We start from the raw sequence: 15011 nt of genomic DNA, 5'->3' as shown, positions 1-15011 counted from the left end.
CAGGATAACCGGGTGGTCCATTTGAGCTTTCGAGGAAGAGACATTCCTGACGGCTTTGGAAGGAGGTTACGACACGAATGGAACGGCGCTGGAAAAAGTGAGCCAGTTATGTCAACGGGTACCTGAGGCATGCGACTCTACAATGCCGCGACGGAAGTTTCACCACACTAGGAAACCAAACCAACGGTGGAACCATGAAATCGCCCTGTTGAGGGCACTGGATCTGCGAGCGAGGAGACCTTAACAAAGGTCAATCGGAGAAGGAATACCGCGCTCTTCGAAGTAGCATTAAGAAGGCTATACGGGAAAGTAAGCAGAATTACTACAGGCAGTTGTGCCTTGAGGCAAATACGAACCCGTGGGGTACTGCCTACCAGCTTGTAATAAAGATTCGTGGACAAAATTACCCCAAGTAACGTACCCGCAACTCTTGTTCAAAATAGTCGCAATTCTTTTCCCACAACAGGAAGAAAGTGGACCTTAACCAACGGTGATTATGTGTCCAAAATCCTAGGGGTTACCGAGGACGAACTACCAGAGATCTGTGGACACTATTGTTCAGAAGAAAGTCCAGTTCAAAACTTCAGAATAATCCCCAAGAAATATGAATTCTTAGAAATATCTTAAAGAGTGCACTCACCTTTCCAAGTCCTCGAGTGTTAGAGCTTCGAAGTCGTCCGATTGCATGCTGTTTGTATTCGTTCTCCAGTAGATCATATTGTAACTGGATACGTCTGGAAAAATGAAGGTGAACTCAATTAAATTATTTTTATTATAGATTTTCAAACTAAAAAGCTTTCTACTGAATAAAGTGCATGTGACAGATGGACAGACATGAGAGAAGTCAATTCTCACATCAGGCGCATGCAACCGACCGAAAATAGCTGCGGAAACAACACCCTGATTTCGAACCAAATACGGAACAAAACCAGAGGATGGAACTTACTATGCAGGGCCAGAGAGGGGGAAGAGTGCGGCGGAAGGGGAAGAGGGAGAGGGGGCAAAAGGCATTTGGAAATAAACGAGCGGGCTCTCCGTGTTGGATATTTCTCGACTGTTGTGAGGTGAAACCATCCAAAAGGTGCCCCTTTATCATTATTAGTGCACAAAGGAAAACCACTACTAGAGAAGAGGCTGACCAACAGTATACAGAATGTGAAGAAAACCCTGGGTCTACAGAAGAAAACGATGAAAAATTCTACCACTTAACTCATCATCATCAACGGCGCAACAACCGGTATCCGGTTTAGACCTGCCTTAAAAAGGAACTCCAGATATCCCGGTTTTGCGCCGAGGTCCACCAATTCGATATCCCTAAAAGCTGTTTGGCGTCCTGGCCTACGCCATCGCTCCATCATAGGCAGGGTCTGCCTCGTCTTCTTCTACCACTTAAAGCCAGGACGAAAAGAGACTAAGGAGCAATTAAGAATAATGGCACCTAAGACACAATGTACATAAATGAGTTAAAACCATGAATCAGGCTTTTAAGAAATCCTTTCGAAAGGCAATTTACTGGCCGCACAGGGCCCCCTTTTTGGCGGTGTGGTTCCACCAATTGGAAGAGCAATTTTAACCTCGCGGTCACCGGTCTCAACGAGAAGACCATTGGGCTGGTAACCGTCTTGGAGGATTGTTCCTACGCCCGACTAAAGGAGCAGCGCGTATGACAGCTATCAGTGGGGAGATCAATCAGGTGAACCACTTATTGACGGAGCATACACTGGGAGAGCGTACCCCCAGTGAACTGCTTCAAAAATTGAGGCAGCTGGTTGGGGATAAAGTCGACTTTGAGCTGTTGAAGTCAATTTGGATGCAGTGGCTTCCGGAGAGCACTCGTACTATCTTGGCCTGCGTCGACTCGGGACCCCTGGAGGAGAGATGGGGTTGGTGAAGAATATGTGGCTCCCACTGACCCTATTACTTGATACCATATCAGGGTTAAGCGATTCTGGCATGCTCTGTCTCCTCAGGGACACGGTTTCGAAACTGCGGTCGACTCCACCTTCCCAACATACGACGCCGGAAGTTAACACCTCCAGGGACCTCGAGACGTTTGTCATAGCAAAAGTAAATGAGATCAATATTAAATCAAAAAAGCACAATTAGTTAGTATGAAGTGTTGCGATAATGTTAGAGAAATTGGTAGGAGGCTACAGGAACCAACCGCCAGTTATTATTGTCAGTGACTTCCTGGCGCATTAGTGCGCCTAGATAATGGGCAAAAGTACAACTCCTGCCAATTCGCTACTTTTACCAAGTGAAGGGTCAGTTCAATACTGGATCTCACTTTTGTCCCTTAAGTGTGGCACGCTAGCGAACATTTTACCAACTACAAGGTTAGGTTGCATGAAAAAATGAGAGATGCAATGAAAGCCTGGACTTCACTCGGTATCAAAGTTCGAGTGCGTCACAACCCCGATCACTTGCAGTGGTCAATAGAGCCTTCAGTCCGTTCCATTCATCGACCCGCTTCCACGAATCCGTAGTCAACCAGATCTTATGAAGCCCCTTCGGCACTTTGCCGACGATCTGAGTAGCACCCGAGAAAAGAGCATTTTTGATGGTGACCCAATGCTCATCAATATTCTCAGGCGGGTGACCAGTATCTCTGCCGACCGGTAAGCAAGTAGCTTTCCCACTATTAAGCGGCAACTAGATCATACAAGCGGTCGATGTTGAGCTTAAGAGGTCGTAGTTCTCCTACCCTGCGAGAAGTGGAAGACGCAACACGCTAGCGAACATAAGCGACCATCAGATGGTGCTCCCTTTCGAGGCCGATGTCAGCACCTATCTTGCTACGCACATCAAGGAGACAACTCTTAAACCTACTGCTGATCACGAAGTGATCGATCTAATTGATCTGATTGGTATCGGTCAGTTGAAACCCAACTGACCTGTACTCTGTGCTCCAACACCAATAACGAGACTGTGGCAATTGTAGAAATCCAAGAAAGTCCCATCATTACATTTACGGTCGCCAAAGACCATGCTCCTCATCACATGTCCGAACAATGTATTGTCAGATCCTACCTTGGAATTCAGATCACCCATCACTATCATAATGTCATCTTTAAGAAGCTTCCCGTTCCTCCTTCTGTCCGAAACCGACTTCCAGGTGAAGAGAGCGCGCCTTGTTGTAGCCGTCAGAAGTAACCCGACACCAGATTCGCGTTTGCTACCGCATGACCTTAAAGAGTTCAAAAGCACAGGCCTGACGAGAGGGGGATAAAAGGGGGGACTTCCCCCGAGCCTAGAATATTCTCGGGAAATGAAGCAGCTGAAGTCCTTGTGGCACACAGGCACGGAAGTCTCGATCCTTCCCGTCTCCACACCCAAGAGAGCATTTCCTCAGCAGCTCAAATTAGCAGCAGAACACTCTACACCCATCGCAAATTACGGCAGGCAAGAAGATGAGGGTTTTGACATATTTCAGACCTTTTCGTGGTGCTTCATTTGCGCTGATATCAGTGTCCCCATATTAGGCACAGACTCCCTGTGTCACTATGGGCTGCTGGTATCTACCAGCTACATATCTATGCAGCATAGAACCCTGATAGCTCCACCACCTGCCCTAACAACAGCATTGTTTCTATCACTTTTGGGGACATTGCCGATCCACTTTCTATCCTTCCTCACTGCGGGGATTACCTACCTAATCCATAAGAAGGACACGGTGTCGAACCCCACAGACACAAGACCGATTACTTCCTTACCAACACTCTACAAATTCATAGCGTCCGTCATTAGTGGAAGGGCCAATGCGCATCTCGAGGCTAACAACATTCTGTCCGAGGAGTAAAAGGGTTCAAGGGGTTGCAAAGGGCAACTCGTTATCGATGGGTAGTTGTAGGGCAAGCAACCAGAGGCCGAAGAAACCGCTTTAGTTTCTATATCGAGCTTAAATGATATCAAGCTGTATTCTGGTATGATGACCAACTTAGAAGTCTTTTGCGAAGAGTAGATAGGTTTAGCCGTGATATTTTGGTGGAATGGGTTAGACAAGTGACGAATCCAAGCCATCCGCAAAAGTCATCATAAACCACATGCCGGACATAGCATTGGTGACCTCCACATACAAGCAATGACCGAGACAGACTTTTACAAGTACCTAGGAATTCTGCAAGGAACCCATGATAGAGTTGGTGATCTGTAGGATGCTCTGCTGTCCGGATTCCTGCGAAGGGTGATTGAAATTGCATCTCTCGGGGAAGAACAAAATAGGCACATTGAATGTATTCGCTACCCTCTCGCTACGCCTTGTTTATACAGTAGAAAGCAGGCGTGTCCCTTGCATGCAGCTATCTGTAAGGCAGACTGTGGACTGACTCTACTTAATTTGAAGGAACGATCTTTCAATCCTCTGAGTGGGGCGAAGTGGAACCAAACAGGCAATACACGGTAAACACGTGAAATGCCTTTAGGAGCCATTTGTCGATTTGCATTTGCCGAACAGATCGCTGTGTGCCGCGGAGTTCTATGGTGAGACGAAGAGATTCATGTGTGCCCTTCAGGATGACGTGGTTCCCACCCGAGCTTATGAAAAGGTCATAATTTGTGAAATATAGATCTACGGCTTCAAACCTTCTGGTCTTTACCAACTTCGGTGCTAAATGCTTTAATTCACGAAAGAAGGTACGCCTTGGATACCCTTAACATAACCCATAACCCATAACATTCTCCTCTCTAAACACTCACTACTCAATCCCCCCCCCCCCCTCAATCATCTCCTGGCTTTCCTGCTATATCTCGTACCGTTCCTGTAGAGTTTCTATTCATGGTTACTCATCTCGTTGCTTCTCGCTATCCTCTGGTATTCCCCAAGGGTCTATACTTGGTCCCCTACTCTTCCTGTCTTTTATCAATGACCTCGACTCCATCCTAACTTGTCCGTATTTGCTTTACGCAGACGACCTTAAATTATTTGCTTTTGTTTCGTCTCCGTTGGACGGTGCTCTCTTGCAGTCCAACCTTGAAAATTTGGTCCGTTGGTGTTCGGTCAACAAGCTGACACTCTATATCAGCAAATGCTACTGGATATGCTAATCACATGCGACAGACTTCCCTTCATCCTTTTCCATCTGCAGCTTTTCGTCAGAAAAGAGCTCCCAGCGGGCACCACGTGGAAGTGGAAATAGGGTTTGGTAGTAGAACTGTTGGTGTTGGTTCAGCAGGCGTTTCCTAGGTTTTATGCTCCATCGTAGGTACAAATCCACTTTTTGCTCTGGGACCTATACTACCCTTTGGCTACCATCATCAGGGCCTCTTTGTCTTTTAAGTAGGTATGATCGTACTAGCCAAAGTGCTTAGCACTTAGTGGTGGTTTTAGGTAAACTCTCAGCATCTGCTGAGATTGTGGCAACTCAAAAAATGAAGGCTAATGAAGTTTTATTAGTTAAAAGCACATTGCCGCAAGAGAGAGAGAGAGTAATCTCCTGCTTTCCAGGTTCCCACCATTTTACTTCGTTTATCCACAGAATGTCCAGCTTATATCTTGGAATTCCTACTCAAGTTGGATATGTTAGACCAGCCCCTATCCGAGGCGTTGTTGACGCTTCGGTAGCAATAAAGCTTTAACATTTGTAGGCTGCTAGTCGACAGATTGGTACCCGTTTTAGTCGCATCTTACCACAGTCTCGTCTCTATGGTTTTACGTGGGTATCGGGATTTAATCCCACAGCCTTGTTAAAACACTATGAAAACGTCGCTGTGACAAGCTACAATGGTACCAGTCTATACCGAGTGCATGGCTTAGTATTCATATTGATGGATACAAGACCTACCTAAATCTCTACCGAACTAAGGAGTATGGCTCCCATGTTGAAACCCAACACCACGTCGAGGCCCGAAGGTAGCTGTTCACTTGAAGCTCCCACTAAGGGGCCAACCGCAACAACTGAGTTGAACCCACGGACAACAGGAATTCTCCTGATCTACGTGAATTTAGGGGCTGTCCCGGTTCCCACAGTACCAGTATACCCCTGGTAAGGTTTCGTGACCTATTGCCACTTCAGATGGAGGAGGCAATTTAACGTCGTGCCAAATCAATTGCAGGTTTAGTAGCTTACCTATATACGTGCAGAGGGAGAGAGAAACAAAGGAAGGATACTTCGAAGGACATATCGGGTGGAAATTCTACCGAGTTCCTTGAAGTAATCGGGGAAGCCATAGAGATTGAAAAGGCAGGACCGCATAGAGAGGGTGACCTGTTGCCCACAAAAGAGAAGCTGAACGACATTGACCTAGACCTTCTAGGGCTCACATCGCACAGCAAAACACAAAGCAGTGCCATGTCGAAGGAGAAACACAGTACTCCGACATTGAAGAAGCACAGAGCCCAAATCAGGCGAATATGGTGGTTACGGAATGATATGAGTCGAGTTTTCGGCGAAAAAAGTCGCGAAGAACCAACAAATCAAATTGAGCGATTTTGGCACCAATCGAGACCTTGACGCGTTTGAGACACAAAACATCCTTCACAATGGTTTGCGCTGAGCCAAATGATATTTCAACACTGTCAACGAGGTCTCTAATTGTCCATCGACGATTTTCCAGCACCATCTTTTTGCTTTTTTAGACGTGGCGTGGATCTACGTGAATTTAGGGGCTATCCCGGTTCCTAAGGTACCAGTATACCCCTGGTAAGGTTTCGTGACCTATTGCCACTTCAGGTCCCCGTGCAGACTCGGGTCTGACCGCCCTGATTAGGCCTACTGCACTAAGACCGGCAAGCCAATGTGATACAACGTCTCCCGGTGCCATCACTATGGGGGTTCCCCTCAGTCACTTGGTTTTGGTTCGGCCGACAGGGTTGCCGCCCCGTCTTCTTCATCCGCCTCTTACGACAAACAGAAAGAACTATGAATGTATTCTTAAGGCGCATCTTAAAGGGATGAAGTCTTGGAAGAGTAACTAAATGTTGATCAACCAAAGCAACTGGGAAAGCCACTGCTATTTAAAGTGATCACCTCGATATTAGCGGCGCCTGCCTGTGCAGAAACAATGGAAAGGCTCCAGCTAGTCATGAGAACTTCTAGATTTTCGCGAGGTCTTAAGGGTCTGAAATTTGACGAGAGAGAGAGAGAACTTTTTAGACTAGACTGTTTTATCGTCATCCGTCACTCTCAGGCCTATCGAGAAGGGGAGAAAGCGGCTGATTCGTCTAGATCGGAGTTATGTCAGGGTCCGGAATAGAGGAACTATAAGAAAATCAAATTGATTGATTGATTGTTCAGTCCTAACACTCTCCTATCTAATCTGGCTACCATTCACCTACTTCCTCATTCCGTAGTGCATCCACAAATAGTAGCTACACAAAAATTTACATCATTTCAATTTCAGATGTTGCAATCTTAAAAAAAAAAAAAAAAACACCTATTCACCTGCAAACACACATAATCGTGACATGGTTTCATAATACACACTCGTTTCGTATTACATACATATGAAATCAAGTTTGATAATCTGATAACCAATGACTGTAACAATTACAATAAAACATTTTTGCATAATTCCATCAATTGAATAATGTTTTTATCAAAACGGGAGGGTCGTTTCCTCGGTAGTTAAAAAAAAAAAAAACTAATAACGACTCGGAAAAGATACAAAAAGAAAGCATTTAAAAAAAACGGCAAAAGTTGCAACTCTAAATCCGATACATGCATAATTAAATGTTTACATACTATTGATTTCCAGTGCATAGACCAGTTAGGTTTCAGTTTATCTTCCTTCATTTTTTGTATCTTTTCTTTTTCGTTACATGATCATCATTTGAATCTTTGCGCTTGAACTATAGACTATAAACGAGATTTGCATGAGAATCATGACATGCTATGAATAAACAACAAAAAGAAATTAAAACGAATATTCCGTGGAATTATCATAAATTAACTTAGCTCACAGGCTTGAATCTATCTCAAAACAGCAGATGTCTAATTTTTTTTAAGATACTTTTTTTCCTATTTGATTGATAATTTATCTAGTAAACTTCAATCCATTATTCCATCCAATTATATTTACAATGTTTTGTTTTCCGGCCGATATTTGACCTAATTCTGGATATTTTAATCTATTTATTATTAAAAAGTTATTAATTAAAAATTTATCTTAATAAATTATGTTTTTTAATATTTTTTACCTCCCAAAAATTAGGACTTCCTTCAAGCTTGAAGGCATTCCTCAGCATAATATCAGAACATGTGTACCATTAACGACTATGACTAACTAACTCACTAATCCATCTTTAGATAGAGATACAAGATACATATATCGATGTTATAATTCTATCCGAAAATTCACTATTTCTAGCATAACATCTTCAAATTCAAGATTTTCATGTGTATTCTCACTGTATGTATAAATAATCTACAAACTGTTCAGCCAATCATAAACTCATTATGAATTAACGGTCCTGAAAGTAATTTCCATAAAAAAAAAATCATGACTTAAAATTCAACCATTCATTTACTTTGATTAATTGCACTTTTGAATTGTTTAATCATTTCAAGGTTTTGTAATCAAGTCGAATTACATTTAATACAACATTCATCTTTTTGCCTGTTCCCTGAGTGATCGAGAGAAGTTTAAGATTGAAAATGAGTCCAGAAACCGGAAGTTGAACACTTCAGCTATAAAAGGTTTTGTATGTTTCTTATATAGGAATATTTGAGTGCAACTATAATACATTAGTAAAAGTGCGAGTTCCACCAAACTTGATAATTTCATATTCTATAGTGCTCAAAGGGTAGAATAGGTCCCATGGGAAACATGGATTGGTACCCACGATAGAGCATAAAATCTGGGAAACGCCTGCTGAACCTAAACACCAACAGCTCTACTGCCAAACCCTATCTCTACCTCCACGTGGTGACTGCTGGGAGCTATTCCTTCACGAAAAACTGTAGCGGAAAAGGATGAAGACGAGCCTCCCACGTCTAAAACCGAGACAAATTCTACCAACTGGTCTTGCAGGTTAGAGATTGGGTAGGGCTGACAAAGCCACAAAAGGAGCCTCGTACTGGATTGACTACACAACGACGAACGCGGCAATGAAAATGGAATAACGATTTGGGCATTTTCTCATGAAACATGTGCTCTCTGTTCAGATCGTATGCTGCCCAGCAGCTAGCTGATACCCTACCCTACCAATATAAGGCTAATATAACAGCGATTCACGAGGTACGCTGGACAGGGACCGATCTCCTGGACAAGAGCCACTATACTTGTGCAGCCACTATACTATATATAGCCATCCAGTCAACCATGTGTTCGGAGTAGGTTTCTTCATGACCATCATCAACGGCTCAACAACCGGTATCCGGTCTAGGTCTGCCCTAATAAGGAACTCCAGATATCCGGGTTTTGCGCCGAGGTCCACAAATTCGATGAACTGAGTTCATATATTAAGTAATTCATCGTGTGATCAAGCTCTTAACACCTTCTACAATATCCTCTCTGATCTCCTCTCCTGTTATGTCCCTTCTTCCCCTCCCTGCCTACGTTCTTCCCAACTTGGTTCACAACGGAACTTCATATTAACATTCGCTTGAAACATACACTGAGGAAGAAGTTTCGGGCTTCTAAAAATGACGCCGACCTTGCTCACTTTAAAGCTATACGATCTACTGTGAAGTCAATGGACAGAAAGGCGCGTGAAAGGTACCTATTGAGCGTCGAAGCCGCCCTTGCCCGCGGTAACTTAAAACTCTTTTGGTCTCACGCTCGCAACTCTCGTAATCCAACTCATTCTGTCCCTTCTTCTATCAGTTTCGCTGACTCCACTGCCAACTCCCCACAACAATCCTGCGACCTTCTCTGCACCTACTTCTCTCCAGTGTTTTTTCCCTCGAGCCCTTCACCCTCTACACCTTTCATAACCACAGACTCCTCCGAATCACTAGCCATTCCTCTCCTTACGCCTTCCTTGGTTGAGTTCCTCATTGGTAACCTTGACCCCAATGTCGGACCTGGCCCCGATGGGCTTCCTAATCTCTTCCTCCTTAACTGTAGAAAACACATTTCCCTCCCCCTGTGTATAATCTACAACAAAAGTCTAGACGAATGCTACTTTCCCCGTCTCTGGAAAGAGGCCGTTATCATTCCTATCCTCAAGAGCGGAGACCCTTCCCTTGCTGTGAACTACCGCCCCATTTCCCTTCTCTCCTCTTGCTCCAAAATCCTAGAAAGATACGTCAACGACTGGTTGACCGCGCACTTCGGTCACCTCATTGTCAAAGAGCAGCATGGTTTCGTGAAACATAGATCAACGACTTCAAACCTTCTGGTCTTTACCAACTTTGTTTCTAAATGCTTGAATTCACGACAGGAGGTACATGCTATTTATACCGATTTCTCAAAAGCCTTTGATACCGTTGACCATAACATTCTCCTTTCTAAACCTCCCTCCCACAGTCATCTCCTGGCTTTCCTCCTATCTTTCATACCGTTCCTGCACAGTTTCTTTTCATGGTCACTCATTTGGTTCCTTCTCTCCTTCCTCTGGTGTTCCCCAAGGCTCTATACTTGGCCCGCTACTCTTCCTGTTTTTTATCAATGACCTCGCCTCCATCCTCACCTGTCCGTATTTGCTTTACGCAGACGACCTTAAATTGTTTGCCTCTGTTTCGTCTCCATTGGACTGTGCTCTCTTAAAATCCAACCTTGATAACTTAGCCCGTTGGTGTTCGGTCAACAAGCTAACACTGAATGTCAACAAATGCCACTGGATGCGCTATTCCCTGAAACCCTCCCCATCATCCTTTTCCTATTCTCTCAGTGGTCAACCCCTTTCACTACTGACCTCCTTCAAAGACCTGGGTGTAATATTCGACGATAAACTTCATTTCAATTCCCACTTCGTTGACATCATCAATAGAGCTTCCAAAATGTCTGGTTTTATCGTACGTTCCTCGTCCGACTTTACCTCAATCCAGCCCTCCTTAACACTCTTCAATTCCCTTGTCAAAAACATCCTTGAATATTGCTGTGTAGTCTGGTCCCCCTACCGCATCCGTGACGGCCGCGCTCTTGAAACTGTACAACGCAAATTCACCCGGACCCTCTTTTACAAAAAGAACCTTCCACGGGTTGATTATCCGTCACGACTCCGCACCCTCAATCTCCCCTCCCTACAGCAACGCCGTATTTTCCTTGATATGTGTACTCTTTTCAAACTCTGCAATGGTCTGATGGACTGCTCCGCCAACTCGGATATTACTCTCCGTATCGCCTCGTCTCATGACACACGTAATGCGGACATTTTTTATGTGCCCTTCGCCGAGCTCGAGGTTTACTTTCGCTCTCCGATCCCGAGGTTTTGCCGGTCCTACAATGCCCTAAAGCTTGGTTCATTTGACTCTATGTCTCTCTCTAGCTTTAAGCGCAAAATATGCCATTTACTTGCTCCTCCCTCTGAGGACAATATGTAATAAGAAATTTGCTTTCTGTGTATTGTCCTCATTAAATAAATAAATAAATAAATAAATCCCTAAAAGCTTCACCTCAGCCAGGGTCTGCCTCGTCTTCTTTCTCTACCATACTTATTGCCCTTGTAGACTTTCCGGGCTGGATTATCCTCATCCATACGGACTAAGTGACCCGCCCACCATTACCTATTTAGCCGGATTTTATCCACAACCAGATGGTCATTATGTAGGCTATGGAATCGTCCATCCTCATGTAGGGGGTCAAAAATTTTTCGAACGATTCTTCTCTCGAACGCGGCCAAGAGTTCGTAATTCTCCTTGCTAAGAACCCAAGTCTCCGAGGAATACATGAGGACTGGCAAGATCATTGTCTTGTACAGTAAGAGCTTTGACCCTATGGTGAGACGTTTCGAGCGGAACAGTTTTTGTAAGCTGAAATAGGTTCTGTTGGCAATCGTGCACGGATTTCATCATCGTAGCTGTTATCGGTTGTGATTTTCGACCCTAGATAGGAGAAGTTATCAATGGTCTCAAAGTTGTAGTCTCCTTTCTTTATTCTTCCCGTTTGACCAGTTCGGTTCGATGTTGTTGATTGGTTGGTTTTTGGTGCTGACATTGCCACCATATACTTTGTCTTGCTTTCATTGACCTCGCGCCGCCTGCTTGATCTGGATGAAGACAGTTTGTACGTCTCGGGCGGTTCTTCCCATGAAGTCGATATCGTCAGCGTAGGCCAGTAGTTGGGTAGACTTAAAGAAGATCGTACCTATTGCATTTACCTCAACATCACGGATCACTTTCTCTAGGGCCAGGTTAAAGAGGACACATGATAGGGCATCCCCTTGTCGTAGACCGTTGTTGATGTCGAATGGTCTTGAGAGTGATCCTGCTGCTTTTATCTGGCCTCGCACATTGGTCAGAGTCAGCCTAGTCAGACTTATCAATTTCGTCGGGATACCGAATTCTCTCATGGCCGTGTACAGTTTCACCCTGGCTATGCTATCATAGGCGGCTTTAAAGTTGATGAAAAGATGGTGCAACTGTTGTCCATATTCCAACAGTTTCTCACTCGCTTACCGCACAAAGAAAATCTGATCTGTTGCTAATTTGCCCGGAGTGAAGCCTCTTTGGTATGGGCCAATGATGTTCTGGGCGTCTGGAGCTATCCGGCCTAGCAAGATAGCGGAGAATATCTTATAGAAGGTACTCAGCAACGTGATACCTCTATAATTGTAGCACTGTGTGATATCACCCTTTTTATGTGAGACAGATAATGCCTCTTTGCCAGTCGTCAGACATTGATTCGCTGTCCCATACCTTGAGCACAAGTTGGTGAACCGCTTGGTGTAACTGGTCGCCTTCATATTTAACCAATTCGGCTGTAATTCCATCGGTTCCTGGAGACTTATGATTTTTAAGCCGATGAATTGCACGGACTTTTCTCCTATACTTGGTGATTGCAGTATTTGCTCGTCGTCTTCAGTAGGCGGGACCTCCAACTCGCCGATGTTCTGATTGTTCAATAGCTCATCAAAGTACTCAACCCATGGCTCCAAATATGCCCAGCATCGTGATGTATAAGGCTTCATCCTGCTGACTTGTTGGTAAAAGTTCCCCGCTTGGTGCGGTTGCTGCCTGTAGTTTTCTAGTTCACAGATTTGTTCGTTTTCCCAGGCTTCCTTTTTCCGTCTGTGAAGGCGCTTCTCCGCTCGACGGAGTTTGTGATAAGTCTCGTTCTTCAGGTGGTTGTGAAGATCATTTGTTGATTTATTGATCCCCAGGACGTCTGTTGACTGCGGTTATTACGCCCCGCAGGGCGGTAGTTAGCTGGCTAAAAGGTTCCGTTGCGGTTCTCCGCCTCGGGCTGATTCCAGTTAATCCGATGGGGAGTTCCGACCCCACGTACCCGAGGAGGGCGATCAGACCCGAGTCTGCACGGGGACTCATCTGAAGTGGCTTCGGTCACGAAACCTTACCAGGGGTATACTGGTACCATGGGAACCGGGGTAGCCCCTGGACTCCTATACTTCAGGTTTCTGTAGTATTTGAGTACAGCTCGGTTAGTTGCGGTTGGTCCCCTTGTGGGAGCTTCATGGGGGTTGTGGTTGATGCTCAAGCGAGAAGGGACCTTCGGGCCTCGACGTGGTGTTGCGTATCAACACGGGTGCCGTACTCCATAGTTCGGTAAAGATTTAGATGATACTCGCATCCACCAGTATGAATGCCAAAGCCATGCAAATTGACATAGACTGGTACCGTTGTTGCTTGTCGCAGCGGGGCTCTGATTGTGATCACAAAATCAATCTGCGTCTTAAGATGACCGTAGGATTTATCCTACGTTAAACCATGCTATCCCCTTAGGGGGGAGGGTACGGTTGCAAGGCTTAGGTACCTCCGAGGTAACGTTGAGTAGAACATATGGGTGCGGTTATTGCGGCATCCATTTCCCTCTTATAGGTGTCGTGGAGGGCTGTATTGTGGATAGCTTCAGTATTCACTCTCACCTGATTGTCAGAGAGGATTCTGGGTGGTGTCGTAATTCGAGCTCAGAGCACCACGACCACTACGTCGCGAGCTATTAAGGCGACCAGTGCCAACATTCCAGCATCCCATTGGCCTGCGGGTTGTATGCAGCGCTCCTATAGCGTTTGAAACGAAGAGAGCTCGCCCAACCCCGCGAGAGTCCAGACAAGAAGCCGTTAAGAATCGACCGTAGAATTTCAACATGCCCAAAAACTTCACCGCGTTCGGCAGGGGAAAGTTCATGATCGTTTCAACCTTGTCTAGGTCTGGTTGAATTCCATCAGGGGTGATCATATGGCCGAGAAATTTCACCGGCTTTTGTAGGAATTTGCACTTTTCAACGTTTAGAACAAGACCGGCCTCAAGGAGACGTTGAAAATGCACTCCAGATGTCCCAAATGCTCAGATTCGAATGAAAAGCCGACCAACACGAAACAGAACTTCAAGTTTCATAGGACAAAGTGGATGAACCTCTGAAAAGTTTGCGCTGCATTGCACAGACAGAAAGTCAGCCTGGTGAACTCGAAGAGTACGAAAGGTGCGCAATTAGCCATTTTGGCTATCTTCGGGAGCTATAAAGACTAGATCCAAGGTCGAAAAAATACGGCAGTTTTTCAAGTAATGCGCGAAATCCAAGTGTTCTTACAGCTCAGTGTTATTGTATGTAGCCAGCGGTCAAGAGACCCGAAGGGTACTGTGGTAAATCTTATCACACTAAATGTCTTGGCATTCGTTCAAAGTTTGCTTCGAATGTGTCCTACCGCTGTAACAGGTGTGGTGACAATATGCTCTCTGATGCGATCCAGCTTCTGCATCAACACTCAATGGTGTTAGTGGCGATCCAGCAATCAGCTGTACTTAGGAGCTCCATAGCTCTTCCACCCAACTTCAGCGCGCTATCTCTCCACACGTCCTCTGTCTTTCGCTGCAACAGGGATCGCGTAGCTTCAGGTAAACCAGCTGGTGGAACTGCCTTGATCGCGGTTAAGTTCCCCATATGAGTCGAATTCATCTTTTCTTCATCTTCTACCCCCATTGACTGTATCACCTTACGTGTTTTCCCACCCA

General features: G+C 45.1%; 1 protein-coding gene across 1 annotated transcript in view; it reads right to left on the bottom strand.

Moving 5' to 3' along the window:
- Positions 1-15011, bottom strand: part of LOC119660802 — a 126275-nt gene that overhangs the window by 86480 nt on the left and 24784 nt on the right. The window contains exon 4 of the mRNA XM_038069634.1: positions 641-734. Coding sequence (XP_037925562.1) covers positions 641-734 — 94 coding nt within the window. The remainder of the gene's footprint in view (positions 1-640; positions 735-15011) is intronic.

Source organism: Hermetia illucens, chromosome 7, assembly GCF_905115235.1.
Source record: "Hermetia illucens chromosome 7, iHerIll2.2.curated.20191125, whole genome shotgun sequence".
Taxonomy (NCBI): Eukaryota; Metazoa; Arthropoda; class Insecta; order Diptera; family Stratiomyidae; genus Hermetia; species Hermetia illucens.
Note: the sequence above shows the minus strand (reverse complement) of the source record. Positions and strands in the feature narration are given on the sequence as shown.